The sequence below is a fragment of the Chiloscyllium punctatum genome, chromosome 4 (genome assembly GCF_047496795.1).
Source record: "Chiloscyllium punctatum isolate Juve2018m chromosome 4, sChiPun1.3, whole genome shotgun sequence".
NCBI lineage: Eukaryota > Metazoa > Chordata > Chondrichthyes > Orectolobiformes > Hemiscylliidae > Chiloscyllium > Chiloscyllium punctatum.
The window spans coordinates 101,788,728-101,810,885 of NC_092742.1; the positions used below are offsets into that span (position 1 = coordinate 101,788,728).

The 22,158-nt window shown below is 43.9% G+C and overlaps 1 protein-coding gene across 1 annotated transcript; it reads left to right on the forward strand.

The window, feature by feature from the left end:
* The first annotated feature begins 405 nt into the window (after positions 1–405).
* On the forward strand, positions 406–14,527 carry LOC140476593 (uncharacterized). The gene is made up of 2 exons (XM_072569414.1): positions 406–594; positions 7,816–14,527. Exon 2 carries the CDS (start codon positions 7,908–7,910, stop codon positions 8,868–8,870), a length of 963 nt encoding a protein of 320 aa, XP_072425515.1. The 5' UTR covers positions 406–594; positions 7,816–7,907; the 3' UTR covers positions 8,871–14,527.
* The last annotated feature ends 7,631 nt before the right edge of the window (positions 14,528–22,158 follow it).

Below are 22,158 nucleotides of genomic sequence, written 5' to 3' on the forward strand. Positions count from 1 at the left end.
CCAAGTTAGAGATAGATAGGTTCTTGGGTTACAGGTAGAAGGCAGGAGAATGGAGTTGAGAAACATATCACTCTCCGTTAGCTGATGAAGAATCATCTGGACTCAAAACCTTAGGTTACTGTCTGTCTACCGATGCTGCCTGGACTCCTTCGATTTCCAGCGTATTTTGTTTTCAGTACAGATTCCAGCATCTGCACTAACTTTACTCTAATTTACTCCAATATATTACAGTCTCATGATCTGAACACTCAGCAATACTCCCGCATTCTGAATTGGGAAACGAAAAATGAAGAAAGTACTGCGCATGTTCCAGCGCATGTGATTGATGTCAACTCTGGCCCAATAGGACGTTAGGGGCGTGGCTGGACCGAGCGCAAGCGGCTTGTCCTCCAACCAATCGGAGTGAGTCAAACTGGTACAAACCACGTGATTACCTTCAACAGCAGGCTCTGTGCTGTTGTGTCTGCACTCTTGGCCTTTACGGAAGGTGTAGAACACGGTAAAGAAAACGGGAGGGAAATGGTGATCGTACGGCATAAAAGGTTTAAGAAACGCACGTCGAAAAAGGAGCAAATTTTAACTTCCCTGTCCCAGGTTTGTAGCAAATGTGAAAACGGCTCCGGGCGTCGGCTGTTGTAGCCCCCTGGTAACCGCCGCCATCTTTACTGCGGGCAATGATCCGCCAGATACGTGTTGGCGGCCGCCATATTTTTAGGTGGCAAAGTGCAGCGGGAGGCATGCGCAGTCTTCCGTGTTGCCCCGACTGGGAGAGAGCCTGTATTTCCGGGGAGATGCATTTAACGCTGGCGAAGTACTGAAGCAAAGAATTGGCTTCAGGCAGCGTAGTTTCTGCTGTTACACGGCAGGTATTTAGTGGAGGCGAAATTCTTGTAACATGTGAGCGCTCCATTTTACCTGTTGCAGCCTCCCGGCGAAGTAGGGAAGCCCTACTTTTAAAAGATTTTGATCAATCAAAATATATCCGTTTGTTCAGTATTCGTACAATTGGGATCATAATACTGAACCTTGCTCTGATTTACCCCAGTGCTCCATCTTCAACACTTCGTCAATATCTGACTTCCTCAGTCTCTAATATTGGATGCGTTTTAGCTGTTTTATTATTTTATAACTGAGTTTTCCACTGCTGTCCAATCCTTGCTGTTGTCTTTTCAGATTCATTTGTATACAATTTCTTTCACAGTCAGGCATTCTTTTTCCAGCATGGAAGTCCATTTCCCTTACATTTCTGACCATCAAATTCTGCACCATTTTCATTCCCTGTAATTCATTTTGCATACCCTCAAACATGAACTCTGTTTCTCCTTTCACAGATACCAACCATTATTGGCAAAGCCCTAGAATCTGTGGAGAATGTAATGATTAACCTCCTTATACCGATGTGATTTTTTTTTTGGTGAATGTACTTCCACAATGCAATTAGGTAATGACTTGCAGATCATTCACCAAGCAATAGTGAAGAATTACAATGTATGTCTGAATTTGACACGATTCTAATGTAACAGGAATATTGTAGAGGAGCATTTGACGAGAAGCCACAGGTGGAGCTATTAGTTAGGGTGACCAAAAGCATCGTGAAATGAGCAGGTTTTCAGGAATATCTTAAAGGAGGAGTGCAGACCTCAGGTTTATGGTAAGAATTCCAGACTCTATTAACTTGGCAATAGAAACCATCACCATTGGTGAAGCAAGGAATTGTTGGAGTCTGAAGCTAAATGAGTTGTTGAGGCCTCAAAAGTTGTGTGCTATAGGGATGACCAAGTCAGGGTGAGATTTTAAAAATGTTGCTTTTAAATAGGAGCCGTTGTGGATTGGGGAGCACAAGCGATGAGGGGTAAAACAAGTCTTGGAATATGTGAGCACTTGGTCTGCAAAGTTTTAGATATTCTTGAGATTACAGGGAGTTTGAATGTGGAAGGCCATCTGGGAGTTTGTTAGGATTGTTAAATCTAGAAGTAATAAAGGAATGGACAAGAGTTTTAGCAGCAGATGTGCAGAGATTAGGGTGATGTCACAGAGATGGAAATAGGTGTTCTTGCCGCCGGACTAGGTTCTTGCTTTCATCTCAACTCACCGCATATCAGCGAATTCACACTTGAGAGAATCCATTCACTGCTCTGTGTGGGAAGGTGTTCATGCGGTCAGCCAGACTGCTGGGACACCACTGAGTTCACAAGTAACTCCAGTGACTGGATTTCAGTGTGAATCATTTTTAGGAAATCTATGTTACTAGGGTCTGTTTCTCTTGCTGTATATAAACTACATAATTTTTTCTTGGGATGTGAGTTCTGCGGAAGGGTTACTGAACCCAAAACGTTAACTCTGAGCTTTTCCAGCAACTTCTGTTTTTGTTTAGATTTTATTGACTGTGTCTAGTTACCCTTGAGACAGTGGTAGTGAGTTGTCTACTTGAACTGCTTTAGGTAGATTCACTATGCCCTTAGGTAGGCAATTTCAGGATTTTGACCAAGCAACAGTGAATAGAGTCGTAGTCATAGAGATGTACCACACGGAAATAGACCCGTCGGTCCAACTCCTCCATGCCGACCAGATATCCCAACCCAATCTAGTCCCACCTGCCAGCACCTGGCCCATATCTCTCCAAACCCTTCCTATTCATATACCCATCCAGATGCCTACAAAATATTGCAATTGTACCAGCCTCCACCACTTTCTCTGGCAGCTCATTCCATACACATACCACCCTCTGTGTGAAAACGTTGCCCCTTAGGATTCTCTTATATCTTGCCCCTAAATCTATGCCCTCTAGTTCTGAACTCACCTGGTCTAATTATCCTGTCCATGCCCCGCACAATTTTGTAAACTTCTATAAGGTCACCCTTCAGATTCCGACACTCCGGGGAAAACAGCCTATGCCTATTCAACCTCTCCCTATAGCTCAAAACCTCCAACCCTGACAACATCCTTGGGAATCTTCTCTGAACCCTTTCAAGTTTCACAACATCCTTCCAATAGGAAGGAGACCAGAATTGCATGCAATATTCCAACAGTGGCCTAACCAATGTCCTCTACAGCTGCAACGTGACATCCCAACTCCTGTACTCAATACTCTGACCAATAAAGGAAAGCATACCAAACGCCGCCTTAACTATCCTATCTATCTGTGACTCCACTTTCAAGGAGCTATGAATCTGCACTCCAAGGTCTCTTTGTTCAGCCACACTCCCTAGGACCTTACCATTAAGTGTATAAGTCCTGCTAAGATTTGCTTTCCCAAAATGCATTTATCTGAATTAAACTCCATCTGCCACTTCTCAGCCCATTGGCCCATCTGGTCAAGATCCTGTTGTAATCTGAGGTAACCCTCTTTGCTGTCCACTACACCTCCAACTTTGGTGTCATCTGCAAACTTACTAACTGTACCTCTTATGCTCGCATCGAAATCATTTAGATAAATGATGAAAAGTAGTAGATAATCTATTTCAATGTAAGGATGATGAGTGTTTCAAAGGGAACTTTTAGGTGGTTATGTTTCCATGTCTCTGCTGCCCTTTTCCGTGTTGATGGAGGTGGTCATAGGTTTGGATGGTGCTGTCTGAGGACATTTAATGAATTTCTGCAATGCATCTTGTAGATGCTAGACACTGTTGTCACGGAGTGTCTATGGTGGAGGGACTGGCTGCTTGTGGATGTGGTGCCAGTCAGCGGAGTTGCTTTGACCTGGCTGGTGCCAAGCTTCTTGAATGTTAGTGGAGCTTCCCCCATCCAGGCATGTTTGGGGAGTCAGGAGGTGAGTTACTCTCTGCAGTATTCCTGGCCTCTGACCTTATTTTGTAGCAATTGTATTTATGTGACAGATCTAGTTAAGTTGTGGTCAGTGATATTCCCATTGATGGTAATAACATGGAATGTCAAGGTGCAGTGGTTAGATTGTCCCATCTTGGAAATGGGCATTGCCAGGCATTTGTGTAATGCGAATGTTACTTGCAACTTGTCAGCCTAAGCCTGGATGTTGTTCCCATTATGTTGCATTTGAACATGGACTTCAGTTTCTGAGGAGACACCAATGGTGCTGAATCATCCCTACTACTAACTGAATGATGGATCAATTAGCTGAAGATGGTTGGGCCTAGGACACTACCCTAAGAAATTCCTATAGAAATGTCCTGGAGCTGAGATGACTGACCTTCAATGGGGACAACCACATTTTTATGTGCCAGGTATGACTCCAACCAGCGGAGAGTTTGCTCCCCTGATTTCCATTGAGTCCAGTTTTACAAGTGTTCCTTGATGCCTCACATGTTCCATTGTAGCCTTTACATAACTCTTCACTCACCTCTGGAACTCTGTTGTTTTGGTCTACGGCTGCAATGAAGTCAGGAGTGGCCCTTTGGAATCCAAATTGGGCATCGCTGAGCAGGTGCTGCTTGATAGTCTGTTGATGACATCTTGCATCACTTTACTGATGATAAAGAGTAGACTAATGGAATAGTAATTGGCTGGGATGGATTTGACATGCTTTTTCTGTAGAGGCTATGCCCGAACAATTTTTCACATTGAGTAAATGCCACTGTTGTGACTTTACTGGAACAGTTCACTGGGGGAGTGTCACATTCTGGAATACAATTCTTCAGTACTCTTGCTGGAATGTTGTCCATAACTATTGCAGAATCCAGTGACTCCAACTATTTCATGATATCCCGTGGAGTGAATCAAATTGCCTGAATACTAGCATCTGTGATGTTGTGAAAGCATGGAGGATGCTTGAAATGGATCATCCACTTGACCCTTTGGCTGAAGATTGTTGCAATTATGTCAGCCTTATCTTTTTGAACTGATGTGTTGGACTGTTCCATCATTGAGGATGGGGATATTTTCGGAGTCTCCTCTCCAGTCGGTTATTCACCAACATTCATAGCTGGAGGTGCCAGGACTGCAAAGCTTAGATCTGATCTGTTGATTATGGGATCATTTAGCTTAGTTTATTACTTGCTGCTCATATTGTTTGGCAGATAGTCCTGTTGTTAGCTTCACCAAGTTGACACCTCATTTTTAGGTATGCCTGGAGTTGCTCCTGGCAAGCCCTCCCCATCGAATGAGGTTTGATCCCCTGGCTTGATGGTCTGGGTTGAATAGCGGTGTGCTGGGCCATGAGAAGGCAGATTGTTAGGATATCTGGTCGGCATAGGCCAGTTGGACCCAATGGCCTGTTTCCGTGCTATAAGTCTCTCAGGCTCTGTCCATCCATTGCTCTTTTTCACCTCTGATCACCGCTCTGACATTGTCTAACCTCATCGGTCTCCAACAATGGTGCTATCTTACCAACGTTTTGTTTTAATTGTTAAGATTTCCACAGCTGCTTATCCCTGCTGATTTACCAGCTTTACCTGACCTTCCCACAGGATTCTTTAAAAATCAGGAACGTTCTTTTTTTGTCACATGGTATACTTCACTTTCCTACAACTTCTTTTACTGACCATCAGCTTCTGCACTGTTTAATATTATTGTAATGTAGTGTACACACTATGAATTATTACAGCTATTTCTGTCTCCATTGCCTGACCTGAATATTTTCAAGATTTTCTCCTTGCAGATTTCTAGAAGCTGCAGTGTTTCTTTATTCTTGTATTATAGGTGCTCCCAGGACACAGTTTGTAAACCCAGATAGAGCAATTAAAAGGAAGAAGTTTATATCTGGGTGGGTGTTGGTTACAGAGTTTGCTCATTGGACGCATTGTCAGCCTTTTCTCATTGACTCAGAGTGCTGTTGGCTGCCTCCTGTGCTGCAGTTGCTCAGTTAACCCGCCATACCTGTGCTGGTTTTCTACATGTGCAAGGCTGATCATCCCTACTCCCAGCCATCTCCTTGTAGACTGGCAATTTATGTTTCGTTGTAGGTGTTCATGCTTTTGAAGCCTTTGCTCCAGCTGGAAAGGAGATGGAGGAAAAGCTGCTGAGGTTAGCCCCAAATACATCAGGATCTAGTTTGGCCCTGCAATTTCCAATGTGAAACTGTTGAAGGGAGCAAGATTCCAGGGGAATTCCAGTTGCTAAATGGACATTGTCCATAAAAAGTAACAGGGTATACCTTCTTCAGCAATACTTGTCCTTGAAACTTGTCCTTGTCTTTGTTGTGTACACACATTATTCTTGGATTTGAATGTTACTGATGAGAGGAACTTTCTAGTATACATGACATTTTAACCTTCCTGAACAGCTGCAAAGTGTATGATGAAGGTGCATCATACACCTTCATCATACTGTGTTGTTAGGTAAGGTATAATGGATTATTACACAGAGCTGATAAAGTCCGTTCGAATCGTAACCAACAGTATAGCTTCAATACCAGTATCTCTGTCTCTACCTCTACCTCTTTGTCTCTCTGTCTTTCACTCCTTGCTCTGTCGCGCGCTCTCTTTTGCATGCGCTCTCTCCTGACATCCCTCCCCCTGGAGCGGGTGGACCCTGCTACTGGACAAATTGGTGGCAACTTCCCTTCCCTGATGGACCAAGCAGAGCCACTGGATGTTATCTACCTGGACTTCAAGACAACCTTTGGCAAGCTGCCGCACAGGAGTCTGCTGAGTAAGATAAAGGCCTTTGGTATTAGAGGCAAGAGGTTAGAATGGATAGACGTTTGGCTGTCTGGCAGAAAGCAGAGAGTGGGGATTAAAGGATCCTTCTCAGGATAGCAGCCAGTGACAAGTGGTGTTCCGCAAGGCTTTATTGGGACCACAACTTTTCACATTATACGTTAACAATCCAGATGAAGGAACTGAGGGCATTCTGGCAAAGTTTGCAGATGATACAAAGATAGGTAAAGGCTATCGTTGAAGAAGCGGGGAGACTGCAGAACAATTTGGACAGGTTAGGAGAGTGGACATAGAAGTGGTAGATGGAGTACAATGTGGGAAAGTGTGAGGAAGAATAGAGGCATGGACTATTTTCTAAATGGGAGCAAATTCAGAAGTCTGAAGTACAAAGAGTCTTGGGGGTTCTAGTCCAGGACACACTCAAGGTAAACCTGCAGGTTGAGTCAGTAGTTAGAAAGGAAAATGCAGTGATGGCATTTATTTTAAGAGGACTTGAATTTAAAAGCAGGGATGTATTTCTGAGGCTGTATAAGGCTCTGGTCATACCACATTCTGAGTATTGTGTGCAATTTTGGGCCCCATATCTCTAAGTATGTACTAGCCCTGAAGTGTGTTCAGAGAAGGTTGACTGGAATGGTCCCAGGAATGAAAAGCTTAATATAGGAGGAACATTTGACGACTCTGGATCTATACTCAATGGAGTTTAGAATGATGAGGGGGAATCTAATTGAAACATGCAGAAGACTGAATGGCCTGGACAGAGTAGATGTTGGGAAGGTGCTTCCAATGGTAGGAGAGACTGTGGCCTGAGTGCACAGCCTTGGAGTAAAGGAAAGACCAGGAGAGATAAGGAGAAACTTCTTCAGCTAGAGTGTGGTGAATCTAATGGAGTTCCTTGCTACAGAAGACTGCAGAGGCCAAGTCATTGAGTACATTTAAGACTGAGATGGTTAGGTTCTTCAGTGTCAAGGGTTATGGGGAGAAAGTGGGAGAAAGGTTTCTCAACCCCAATCAGCAATGATTGGCAGAGCAGTCTCAGTGGGCTGAATGGCCCAAGTTCTGCTCTTATGGACATCAGTAACTCAGTTTGGATTGTATAACAATCCCACAGCTTTTATATCACTTTTTCCTTCTGTTGGCGGCACCAATGTCCAGATTCGTTCAGCTGTACTTCACAATCTGCCTTTGTTTTTTGTCGGTTCTCTCTCACTCCATTTTGTCCTGTTTTCAATCATTTTTACAGGGTATTCGAAGGAGATGATTTGCAATCACAAAGCTAAAAGAATACATCGCATCAAGGACAGACATAATTTATTGTGACATCCATTTCATTGGATGTTTAATATGGAAAGAAACAGCACTGTTCACAGTGGAGATAAACCATGGAAATGTGGTGACTGTGAGGAGGGATTCAGATCCCCCTCTGAGCTGGAAACTCATTGGCGCAGGCACACAGGGGAGAGGCCATTCTCTTGCCCTGAGTGTGGGAAAGGATTTGTTCGCTCATCCAACCTGCTGAGACATCAGCGAGTTCACTCTGGAGAGAGGCCATTCACCTGCCCCAAGTGTGGGAAAGGATTCATTCATTCAGCTGATCTGCTGAGACACCAGCGAATTCACACAGGGGAAAGACCATTCTCCTGTCCCGAGTGTGGAAAAGGCTTTACACGCTTATCAGGGCTGCAACAGCACCAACGGATTCACACAGGGGAGAGACCATTCATCTGCTCAACATGTGGGAAGGGTTTCACTCAGTTTGCCGACCTGCAGAAACATCAGCGAGTTCACACTGAGGAGAGACCTTTTCACTGTCCGGAGTGTGGGAAGTGCTTTAAATATTCTGGGGACCTGGTGCGCCATCAACGTATTCACACTGAGGAGAAACCATACCGGTGCACTTACTGTGGCTCTGCGTTCAAACAGTCTGAGCAACTCACTGTGCACCAGCGAGTGCACACTGGGGAGAGACCGTTCAGCTGCCCTGAGTGTGGGAAGGGGTTCACTCAGTCATCTGCAATGCTGACACACCAGCGCATTCACACTGGGGAGAAGCCATTCATCTGCTCTATTTGTGGGAAGGCGTTCACTCAGTCATCCACCCTGAGGTCACACCAGCGAGTTCACACTGGGGAGAGACCATTTAGCTGCCCTGAATGTGGGAAGAGATTCGTTCAGTTGTCTGCTGTGCTAGCACACCAGCGAGTTCATACTGGGGAGAGGCCATTCACCTGCTCCCAGTGTGAGAAAGCATTCAAGACTTCATCTACCCTGCTGAAACACCAGCGAGTTCACCAGTAACTGTCGCACTTCTATTTTTGCTGTTTATTTCACCAATGGTTCAACAATATAGGCTGGAGGTTATTGACACCAGCTCCAGTCAATGTGTTGGTGTTAGCACACTGGATGATGTAAAATCAGTGTTTTTTTTAAACTAGGTTCTTGTTAGATCTAATTTGAAATGTTCTCCCAGTAAATGCGAGGAGCTGGTGGAAATTCTTTGTCACTAAGATTAAGACAATCCAATCAGCTGCTTCTGTCCTAATCTGTTGCCCACTGGCCCAAACTGTTTCTCGGGTATTTCCTTGCCTGAGCTCTGGGTATTCATCTTTCTCCATCTTCTCTCAATAGGACCATAACAATGTCATTGTACATACTCCGATGAGAAGAGCTGTTCCAGTTTATATTATAGAAAGTACTAATTACTGTCCAGATTAGAGAGAAAAGAAGCCCCTGTCTATATAACAGAGAACAGTAGTCCCTATGCATATGGTGCAGAACAGCTATCACTTTATGTATTGTAAACCAGCAGTCCCTGGGAGTGGTGCAGAGAACAGAAGTACCTGGGAATATTACCATGAATGCCAGTACTTTTCTGTTTTAAAGAGAAAGACGGCCCTCCTGTATATTGGTGAGAACAGCAGTCCATTTGTATATTATAGACAACAGCAGTCCTTGTGCATACTACCTGATGAAGGAGCAGTACTCTGAAAGGTAGTGCTTCCAAATAAACCTGTTGGACTATAACCTGGTCTTATGTGATTTGTAACATATTGCAGACGACAGCAGTTCCGTTTGATATTACTAGGGAACAACATGCTCTGCATATGTCATGTTCTACTTTATACTATAGGGAAGAGTAGTCTCTGCATGCGAAACAGAACAGCAATGTGTTTTATGACAGAGGACTGCATTCCCTGTTTACATTAGAGAGTGACCGTGCCCATTCATTTTATACTGAACAGCAATCTCTGTGCATATGAAACAGAGCTACAGTCCCTGTTAATATTGAAATGTAGTGCAGCCTTTATGTATATGAAACAGAACAGCAGTCCTCTTCTTTCTGCAAGAGAACTGCAGTCTGTGTTTCACAGGAGGCTCCCAAGCACTGAGGATGTCACCTAGACAGGGAGCGAAAGGTCTGCAACACAAATTCCCAGCTTGGCAAACAGCACAGTCTGTGTTTATTAAGGATGACAGCAGTCCATGTGTACATTGTAGACAGTAGCAGTTATTCTCCAGATTACAGGAAAAAGCCCCTGTGTATATAGAACAAAGAAAAGTGTCGCACAGGTACAGGCCCTTCTACCCACCAAGCCTGTGCTGATCCAGATCCTATATCTAAACCTGTTGCTGGTTTTCCAAGGATCTGTATCCCTTCGCTCCCTGCCCATTCATCTACCTGTTTAGATACATCCTAAATAACACTATAGTGCCCACCTCTACCACCTTGACTTGCAACATGTTTCAGACATCCACCACTGTCTGCGTAAATAACTTTTCATGCACATCTCCCTTAAACTTTTCCCCTCTCACCTTAAACTCCTGTCCCCTAGTAATTGACTCCCCCACTTTGGGGGAAAAAGGTTTCTTGCTATCCACCCTTTCATAATTTTGTAGACCTCAATCACGTTCCACCCCCAACCTCTGTCTTTCTAATGAAAATAATCCTAATCTACTCAACCTCTCTTCATAGCTAGTGTCCTCCATACTGGGCAACATTCTGGTGAACCTCCTCTGCACCCTCTCCAAAGAATATACATCCTTTTGGTAATGTGGTGACCAAAACTTTATGCAGTATTCCAATTGTGGCAGAATGAACGTCCTATAGAACTGTCATATGACCTTTCAACTCTTGTACTCAATACCCTGTCTGATGAAGGAAAGCATGCCGTATACCTTCTTGACCACTCTATTGACCTGTGTTGCCACCTTCAGGGTACAGTGAATCTGAACACCCAGATCTCTCTGTACATCAATTTTCCCAGGGCTTTTCCATTTGCCATATAGTTTGCTCTAGCATTGGATCTTCCAAAATGCATCATCACACGTTTACCTGGATAGAACTCAATTTGCCATTTCTCTGCCCAACTATCCAATCTGTCTATGTTCTGCTGTATTCTCTGATAGTCCCCTTCACTATCTGCTGCTCCGCCAATTTTAGTGTCACCTCCAAATTTGCTAATCAGACCACCTATACCTTCCTCCAGATCATTTACGTACATCACAAACAACAGTGGTCCCAACACGGATCCCTGTGGAACACCACTGGTCACAGTTCTCCATTTTGAGAAACTCTCTTCCACTACTACTGTCTCCTGCTGCCCAGCCAGTTCTCTATCCATCTAGCTAGTACACCCTGGACCCCATGCGACTTCACATTTTCCATTAGGTGAACTTTTCAAACGCTTTACTGAAGTCCATGTAAATGACTTAACAACCCTTCCCTCATCAATCAACTTTGTCACTTCCTCAAAGAATTCTATTAATTTGATAAGACGTGACTTTCCCTGCACAAAATCACATTGTCTATTACTGATAGCCCATTTTCTTCCAACTTAGTATAGATCCTATCCCTCGGTAACTTGTCCAGCAGCTCCCTACCCCTGATGTCAGGCTCACCAGTCTATAATTACCTGGATTATCCCTGCTACCCTTTTTTAAACAAGGAGACAACATTAGCAGTTCTCCAGTCCTCCGGGACCTCACCCGCATTCAAAGATATCTGTTAAGCCCCAGCTATTTCTTCCCTCAGTAACCTGGAATAGATCCCATCCGGACCTGGGGACTTATCCATCTTAATGCCTTTTACCCAACACTTCCTCCCTCCTTATACCAACTTGACCTAGAGTAATCAAATAACTATCCCTAACCTCTACATCCGTCATGTCCCTCTCCTTGGTAAATACTCAAAGCACTCATTAAGAATCTCACCCATTTTCTCTGACTCCATGCATAACTTTCCTCCTTTGTCCTTGAGTGGGCCAACCTATTCCCTAGTTACCCTCTTGCTCCTTACATACGAATAAAAGGCTTTGGGATTTTCGTTAACCCTGTTTGCTAAAGTTTGTGACCCCTTTTAGCCCTGTAAATTCCTCATTTCAGATTGTCTTACTTTCCCGATTTAACAGAAAACAGTAATCCTTATGTATATTGAGAAGAACAGCAGCCCCTGAGAATATTATTGTGAAAAGCGGTCCCTATGTATATTATGTAGAACAGTAGTTCCTTTCTTTATTACCGAGAACACAACGCCCATGCAGAATAGCTGTCACTGTTTATAGTGTAGGGAACAGCAGTCTATGTACATACAAAACACCACTGTAATCGCTGTTCTTTATTACACAGGTCTGCATTGCCTGATAATGCAGAGAACTGAACTGTTTATATTGTGCTGAACAGCAGTCTCTGCAAATGAAACAGAGCTGCAGTGCCTGTTAATAGAGTGAAGTGCAGTCTGTGTATATGAAAGTCAGAACAGCAGGCCTTATTTGTATATGAGAGAGAACAAGTCCCTGTGTATGTTATAGAGAGTAACTGTTTGTGTTTCTTGCAGAGAACAGCAGTTGCTGTTTACAGTATATTACAGAGATCCATGCTCCTGTATACTGAGTAAACTGTCCCTGTGTATACTGGAGCTGATAGCAATCCCTGGGGATGTTCTACAATAAAGCAGTCACTGACTATATTACAGATAACAGATGTCCCTATCCATATTACAGAGAACACAAGTCTGTCTTTCTCACAAAGTTCCTGTAAATATTGCACAATAAGAATTTAGGTGTATATTGTTTCTGCATGTATTGTAGAGAGCAGCAGGCTCTAAGAATGTTATAGAAAACAGCAGTCCCTGTCTTTTATACAGGGAACAATAGTCCCTGTCTTTCGTATAGAGAACAGCAGACCCTGTCAGAAGTATAGAAAGCAGCAGTCTCTGTGTACAGTATGGAGAACAGCAGTCCCTGCTATTTGTATGGTATGGAGAACAGTGTTCCCTTCCTTTAGTATACAGAACAGCTGTCCCTAACGATCGTATAGGGAAAAGCAGTCCATGTCTACATTATAGTGTTAAACAGTTACTGTTTTAATGAAAGAAAACAGCAGTCTCTGTGTATATTAAACAGAAAAGCAGTCCACGCATTGATTATAGATAATACCAGTTCCTGTGTATATTGAGGAGAACAGCAGATCCTGTGCATATTTTTGAGAACAGCTGTCACTGTGGAAATGATAGAAAACAATAGTCCCAGGTAATGTTGTAGAGTAGACCAGTCCCTGATTACATTACATAGAGCAGCCGTCCCTATGCATATTATAGAGGACAGTAGTCCCTCTTTTAAACATAATGAAGAGCAGTTGTGTGCAGGAATCAGAAGAGCTTGCAGTGGTTAGCACTGCTGCCTCACAGCGCCGGAGACCCGGGTTCAATTCCCGCCTCAGGCGACTGACTGTGTGGAGTTTGCACGTTCTCCCCGTGTCTGCGTGGGTTTCCTCCGGGTGCTCCGGTTTCCTCCCACAGTCCAAAAATGTGCATGTCAGGTGAATTGGCCATGCTAAATTGCCCGTAGTGTTAGGTAAGGTGTAGACGTAGGGGTATGGGTTGGTTACGCTTCGGCGGGGCGGTGTGGACTTGTTGGGCCGAAGGGCCTGTTTCCACACTGTAAAAGTAATCTAATCTAAAAGTAATCTAATCTAATCTATGTTTATTATAGAGTACAGCAGACCCTTTGTGTATTATAGAGAAAAGCAATTATTGTGTCTTTTGCAGAGAACGGCATTTCCCAGTTACATTGTGTTGAATCTTTATGTTCAGTCTTTATGTCTGAAACAGAACAGCAATTCCGTTTTATTACAGAGAACCACCTGTTTCTATTGTACAGAAAAGCACTGTGTGCATTTGAAACAGAACTACTGTCTCGGTTAATATTAAAGTGAAATGCAGCCTGTGTGTACATTAAAAAAAGAACAGCAGTCTCTTTGTACATGCAAGAGAAGAACAGTACGTGTGCATGTTATAGTGAATAAAAACTGCAGTCCTTGTTTATAGTGAGGAGAACAGCAATCCCTAGGGATGTTGTTGAGAAGAGCAGCCACTGACTATATTGCAGATAACAATATTATGTTAAACAGCAGCGGCTGTGTACATGAATTGGAATAACAGTTGATGTGTTTATTATACAGAACAGTAAACCCTGTGCATATTACAGAAAAGAGCAATTCCTGTGTCTCTTGCAGAGAACAGAAGTTCCTGTGTCTTTTGAGGATAACAGGATATATAGAGATGTACAGCATGTAAACAGACCCTTCGGTCCGACCACTCCACGCTGACCAGATATCCCAACCCAATCTAGTCCCACCTGCCAGCACCCGGCCCATATCCCTCCAAACCCTTCCTATTCGTATACCCATCCAAATGCCTCTTAAATGTTGCAATTGTACCAGCCTCTACCACATCATCTGGCAGCTCATTCCATACACGTATCACCCTCTGCGTGAAAAACTTGCCCCTTAGGTCTCTTTTATATCTTTCCCCTCTCATCCTATACCTATGCCTTCTAGTTCTGGACTCCCCGATCCCAGGGAAAAGACTTTGTCTGTTTATCCTATCCATGCCCCTCATAATTTTGTAAACCTCTAAGGTCACCCCTCAGCCTCCGACGCTCCAGGGAAAACAGCCCCAGCCTGTTCAGCCTCTCCCTTTAGGTCAAATCCTCCAACCCAGCAACATCCTTGTAAATCTTTTCTGAACCCTTTCAAGTTTCACAACACCTTTCCGATAGGAAGGAGACCAGAATTGCACGCAATATTTCAACAGTGGCCTAACCAATGTCCTGTCCAGCCGCAACATGACCTCCCAACTCCTGTACTCAATACTCTGACCAATAAAGAAAAGCATACCAAATACCTTCTTCACTATCCTATCTACCTGTGACTTCACTTTCAAGGAGCTATGAACCTGCACTCCAAGGTCTCTTTGTTTAGCAACACTCCCTAGGACCTTATACACTTAATGGTAAGTCCTGCTAAGATTTGCTTTCCCAAAATGCAGCACCTCTCATTTATCTGAATTAAACTCCATCTGCCACTTCTCAGCCCATTGGCCCATCTGGTCCAGATCCTGTTGTAATCTGAGGTAACCCTCTTCGCTGTCCACTACACCTCCAATTTTGGTGTCATCTGCAAACTTACTAACTGTACCTCTTATACTCGCATCCATATATTTTAGAGAACACCATTCCCTGCATATATTGCAGAGAATAGCAGTCTCCTGAAACAGAACAGCAATCTTTGTTTTTATTACAAAGAAACACACCGTCTGTTTATATTGTACTGAACAGCAATCTCTGTGCACTTGTGTTCTCTGGAGGCAGTGGATGGGAGATCCCCTAAGAACCCTCCAACTACAAGGGATGGCACGGTGGGCGGCACGGTGGCACAGTGGTTAGCACTGCTGCCTCACAGCGCCAGAGACCCGGGTTCAATTCCCGCCTCAGGCGACTGACTGTGTGGAGTTTGCACGTTCTCCCCGTGTCTGCGTGGGTTTCCTCCGGGTGCTCCGGTTTCCTCCCACAGTCCAAAGATGTGCAGGTCAAGTGAATTGGCCATGCTAAATTGCCCGTAGTGTTAGGTAAGGGGTAGATGTAGATGTAGATGTAGGGGTATGGGTGGGTTACGCTTCGGTGGGGCGGTGTGGACTTGTTGGGCCGAAGGGCCTGTTTCCATACTGTAAGTAATCTAATCTAATTACAGACCCAATTAAAGTGAAATGTAGTTTGCGTGTATATGGAAACAGAACAGTAATCTCTTTGACAAGTTCTCTTCGCATTTATATACAATGTCGTACAGAATAGCAGCTTCTGTGCATATTACAGAGAACACCGGTTCCTGTGTCTCTTGCAGAGGATATCACTTCCTGTATGTATTACAAAGAACCGCAGTCATTGGAAGATAGAGATCTACAGCATGGAAACAGACCCTTAGGCCCAACCCAATCTCGTTCCACATGCCACCACCCAGCCCATATCCCTCCAAATCCTTCCTATTCATATACCCATCCAGATGCCTTTTAATCGGGCGACTATCTGTGTGCAGTTTGCACATTCTCCCCGTATCTGCATGGGTTTTCTCCGGGTGCTCCGGTTTCCTCCCACAGTCCAAGAATGTGCAGGTCTGTTGAATTAGCCATGCTTAATTGCCCATGGTGTTAGGTGCATTAGTCAGAGGGAAATGGGTCTGGGTGGGTTATTCTTTGGAGGGACAGTGTGAACTTGTTGGGCTGAAGGGCCTGTTTCCACACTGTAGGGAATCTAATCACCACTTTCTCTGGCAGCTCATTCCACACATGTACCACCCTCTGCATGAAAATGTTGCCCCTTAGGTCTCTTTTATATCTTTTTCCCCTCTCACCCTAAACCTATGTCCTCTAGTTCTGGACTCCCCCACCCCAGGGAAAGAACTTTGTCTATTTATCCTATCCATGCCCCTCATAATTGTGTAAACCTCTATAAGGTCACCGCTCAGCCTCCGACGCTCCAGGGAAAACAGCCCCAGTGTGTTCAGCCTCTCCCTATAGCTCAAATCCTCCAACCATAGCAACATCCTTGTAAATTTTTTCTGGACCCTTTCAAGTTTCACGACATCTTTTTGATAGGAAGGAGACCAGAATTGCACACAATATTCCAACAGTGGCCTAACCAATGTCCTGTACAGCTGCAACATGACCTCCCAACTCCTGTACTCAATACTCTGACCAATAAAGGAAACCATACCAAACGCCTTCTTCACAATCCTATCTACCTGCGACTCTACTTTCAGGGAGCTATGAACCTGCACTCCAAGGTCTCTTTTTGTTCAGCAACACTCCCTAGGACCTTGCTGATATTTGAGGGGCTCTATTCTCTACTTAATTACCCTTTTGTCCTTAATATATTTGTAAAAACCCTTTGGATTCTCCTTAACTCTATTTGCCAAAGCTATCCCATATCCCCTTTTTGCCCTTAACAAATTCCTCTCCATCAAAACCTTTAAAACTATGGCAATCCCAGTCTGTGTTTGGCAAGTTAAAATCACCTACCATAACCAACCTATTATTCTTTCAGATAACTGAGATCTCCTTACAAATTTGTTTCTTAATTTCCCGCTGACTATGAGCGGGTCTATAATACAATCCCAATAAGGTGACCATCCCTTTCTTATTTCTCAGTTCCACCCAAATAACTTCCCTGGATGTATTTCCGGGAATATCCTCCCTCAGCACAGCTGTAATGTTATCCCTTGTCAAATACGCCACACCCCCTCCCCCTTGCCTCCCTTTCTGTCCTTCCTGTAGCATTTGTATCCTGGAACATTAAGCTGCCAGTCCTGCCCATCCCTGAGCCATGTTTCTGTAATTGCTATGATATGTTCCGAACCAGGCCCTGAGTTCATCTGCCTTCCCTGTTAGGCCTCTTGCATTGAAATAAATGCAGTTTGATTTATTAGTCCTACCTTGTTCTCTGCTTTGTCCCTGCCTGTCCTGAATGTTAGAATCACTTTTTTTCTCAAGTGTACCAGTCTGAGATTGATCTCTTTCTTCACTATCTCCCCAGCTCCCCAGCTGTATTCATCAGCTGTATCCTCCCATTCCTGCCCTCACTAGCTCGTAGCACCAGAAGTAATCCGGATATTACTACTCTCGAGGACCTCCTTCCTGCCTAACTCTCTCTAATCTTCCTTCAGAATCTCATCCTTTTTTCTTCTTATGTCATTGGTTCCAATGTGTATAATGACCTCTTGCTGGCCCCTCTTTCCCCCTTGAGAACATTATGCACCCTATCTTGAGACATCCTTGATTCTGGCACCAGGGAGGCAACACACCATTCTGATTTTTCACTGCTGGCCACAGAAATGCCTCCGACTAGAGAGTCCCCTAACACAAAAGATCTCTTAAAACCCAATGAAACCCTTATTGCATTAGAGCCAGTCTCGATACAAAAAACTTGGCTGTTCATGCTACATTCCCCTGAGAATCCATCCCCCCCCCCCGCCCTACATTTTCCAAAGCAGCATACTTGTTTGAAAGGGGGATAGCTACAGAAGACTCCTGTACAACCTGCCTACTTCTCTTACTTTTCCTGGAGTTAACCCATCTATGTGACTATATCTGCGATTTTTCTCCCTTCCAATAACTGCCATCCATCACACCCCCTTGCTCTTGTAAATTCCTCATTGCCTCTGTCACTTCAACTGATCCATTCGATTTGATAGGATTCACAACCACCAGCATTTATTGAAGATAAATGCTCAGTAACATGTAAACCTCCCTAAACATCTGACAAGAAGAGCATATCACTCTACTGAAAGATTATTTTTGCTTCTTCCAATCTGCAGAGCCAGAAAATAGCACTGTCTTATTCTCTACGAAACACTGCTCCCAAGCTAACTTAATACTTATGGATTATATTTTTAAATTTAATCAAGAGACATATCTCACTAAAATGTATAGTCAAGAAAGAACCCATTCTGCTCACTACTGTAGACTTACTGTAAGGCCACACTTAAATGTTCACTTCTGTTTCTGTGCTGTGACCTCTCCCAAACAGATTCCTCCAAGATTAGTTGTGAATTTCACTGTTTGCTAACTTTCCCAGATGCACTCCAATGTCCAGCGATACATGAATTCAAACAGCAAAGGCAGTAACTGTGCAGGTTCACTGCTGTCTCTCTCTCTCTCGCATTGACCTGACCATGTGCTGCCTTTCCCATTTAAAAGTGCCGTTGTTTTGACTTTTTTCTTCTCCAAAGTTCCAAAACAATGCAACAGCTTATAAAATAGTCATTGCTGCTCCTGGAATTCAAAGAAATCACCTGCAACATCTAAAATAGCTCAAAAAACGAGCAGCCTGATACAGCCAGAAAATTGTCCCGTCCTTCTGTATATTGGAAAAAAAAAGCAGTCATCATGTATATTGTAGGAAACAGGACTCCCTGTGTATAGTATGGAGGACAGCAGTGTCTGTGCATTGTTTGGAGAACAACAGTGCTGGTCTATAGTATAAAGAACAGTAGGTCCTGACTATATTACACAGAGCAGGAGAATCGACATTTCGGGCATAAGCCCTTCTTCAGGAATGAGGAAGATGTGCCAAGCAGGCTAAGATAAAAGGTAGGGAGGAGGGACTTGGGGAAGGGGCATTGGGAATGCGGTAGGTGGAAGGAAGTTAAGGTGAGAGTGATAGGCCGGGGAGGGTGTGGGGGCGGAGAGGTCGGGAAGAAGATTGCAGGTCAAGAAGGCGGTGCTGAGTCCGAGGCTTGGGACTGAGATAAGGTGGGGGAGGGGAAATGAGGAAGCTGGAGAAGTCTGCATTCATCCCTTGTAGTTGGAGGGTTCTTAGGGGATCTCCCATCCACTGCCTCCAACTTCATAGTCTCACAACCCTGCACCAACCGTTTCTACCTCCTGCCCAAAATCCACAAACCTGACTGCCCCGGCTGACCCATTTGTCTCAGCCTGCTCCTGCCCCACCGAACTTAGGAACCCTCCAACCAAAAGGGATGAATGTAGATTTCTCCAGCTTCCTCATTTCCCCTCCCCCCAACCTTATCTCAGTCCCAACCCTAGGACTCAGCACCACCTTCTTGACCTGCAATCTTCTTCCCGACCTCTCCGCCCCACCCCCTCTCTAGCCTATCGCCCTCACCTTAACCTCCTTCCACCTATCGCATTCCCAATGCCCCTCCTCCATGTCCCCCCTCCCTACCTTTTATCTTAGCCTGCTTGGCACACCTTCCTCATTCCTGAAGAAGGGCTTATGTCAATTCTCCTGCTCCTTGGATGGTGCCTGACCTGCTGTGCTTTTCCAGGAACATATTTTTCAGCTCTGATCTCCAGCATCTGTAGTCCTCACTTTCTCCTATATTACACATAACAGCAGTTCATGTGTATATTATGGAGAACAGCAGTCATTATTTATATTAAATGGAACAGCAGTCTGTACAAATGAAACAAAACAGCAGTGCCTGTGTAGATTATTGATAATAGCACTTGCTATGCCTATTAAGCAGATTAGACGTCGCTATATGTATTGAGGAGAACAGCAGATGCTGTGTGTGTTGTGGAGGATAACAATCTCTGCGCACATATTGGACAGAGCAGCAGTCCCAGAAAACGTTGTGGAGAAAACCAATCCTTGAATGCATTACAGAGATCAGCAGTCCCTGCCTATGTCACAGAGAACAGTAGTTTCTGTGCATATTACAGAGAACAGTAGTTCTTCTTTATATTATATGGAACAACAGTCATTGTTAAAAATCACACAACACCAGGTTATAGTCCAACAGGTTTAATTGGAAGCACACTACCTTTAGGAGTGCCGCTCAACCACCTGATGAAGGAGCGGTGCTCAGAAAGCTAGTATGCTTCCAATTAAACCTGTTGGACTATAACCTGGTGTTGTGTGATTTTAAAGTTTGTACACCCCAGCCCAACACCAGCAGCTCCAAAGCAGTCATTGTGTGTGTCGCTCTGTTTTTATAGGGAACAGAAGACCCTGTGCATATTACACTGAATATCAGTTCCTATGTCTCAAGCAGTGAACAGCAGTTTCCGTGTATAATGAGAACAGCAATCTGTGTCTATATTTTAGAGAACAGCATTCCCTAATTATATTAGAGTCAACACCACTTCCTGAACTGCAATATGTGTACATGTGAAACCGAACAGCAATTATTACAGAGAACTGCAGTGCCTGTTTATATTGTACTGAACAGCAGTCTCTGTGCATATGAAACAGAACTATAGTCCTGGTTAATATTGAAGTGAAGCGCAGTCTGTGTGTATGTGAAACAGAAAAGCAGTGCTTTTGTATGTGCGAAAGAAGAGCATTCCGTATGTCTGTTATAGGGAAGCCCTCATTCCTGTTGATGGACTTTGCCCAAAACATTGATTCTCCTGCTCCTCGGATGCTGCTTGACCTGCTGTGCTTTTCTAACACAACACTCTCAACTCTAATCTCCAGCATGTGCTGTCCTCACTTTTGCCCTGTTATAGGGAATAGCAGTTTGTGTGCATATTACACAGAGCAGAAGTTCCTATGCGTCTTGCAATGAGTATCAGTTGCTCTGTACTTCATAGAGAACTGCAGACTTTCTGTATATTGAAGAGAAAGGCAATCCCTGTGTATACTTTAGAGAACAGCAGGACCTGGGGATCTTTTTGAGAAGAGCAGTGCCTGAGTATATTACAGATAATAGCAGTCCCTGTTTATATTACAGAGAACAGAGACGAGCAGACCCTGTATATAGTGCAGAGAACAAGAGTTTGTGTGTATATTGAGAAGAGCAGTAATTTCCGTGGATATTGTAGAGAACAGCAGTCCCTGCAAATGTGTAGAGAACAGCATTCCCTGGGTATATTATGGAGAATGGTAGTCCCTGTGATATTGCAGAGGACAGCAGACACTTTGTATATTACAGAGAAATGCAGGTCCTGAGTATATCAGTGTCATTGGCCATTCCAATGTATATCATACATAAGAGCAAATCCTGCATATATTATAAACATCTGCAGTTCCTGTGCACATCACAGATATCTGCATATCTGGTGTATATTACAGAGATCTGCCACTCCTGTGTATATTATACAGAACAACAGTCCCTGTGTATATCTTGGAGAAGGATCTGTCCCTGTGTATTTTGCAGACAAGAGCAGTCGCTCTATATAATGTGGGACCAACAGTTGCAGTGTACATCAGAGAGAATAGCAGCCCCTAGAGAGCACAGTAGTTGATGTGTATCTTATGGAGAACAGCAGGTTCTGTGAATTTTGTATAGAATAGCATTCCCTGCAAATATTACAGAGAACAGCAGTCCCTGTCGATTATATAGAGGCCAACAGCCCCTGTTTAGAACATAGAACATAGAACAATACAGCACAGAACAGGCCCTTCGGCCCACGATGTTGTGCCGAACTTCTAACCTGGATTAAGCACCCATCCATGTACCTATCCAAATGCCTCTTAAAGGTCGCCAATGATTCTGACAATCATTTATATCACAGACAACAGCGGTTCCTGTGTATATTAGAAATGACAGTATTCCTGTGAATATTGTGGACAACAGTATCCCTGTTCTCATCACAGAGAATAGCAGGCTCTGTATATATTACTGTGAATAGCAAACCCTGTGTCTATTACAATGAAGAGCAGTTCCTCCATGTACAGCAGCAAATATAAGTGTGTGTATATTGAGGAGAGCTGTAGTCCCTGTCGAGAGTCTAGAGAACAGCAGTCCACATCTACATAATGGAGAACAGCAGTCCATGTCTATTTAA

What these genes read in the sequence shown, in the direction of transcription:
- LOC140476593 (XM_072569414.1), top strand. Translation starts at nt 7,908, where the DNA reads ATGTTTAATATGGAAAGAAACAGCACTGTTCACAGTGGAGATAAACCA.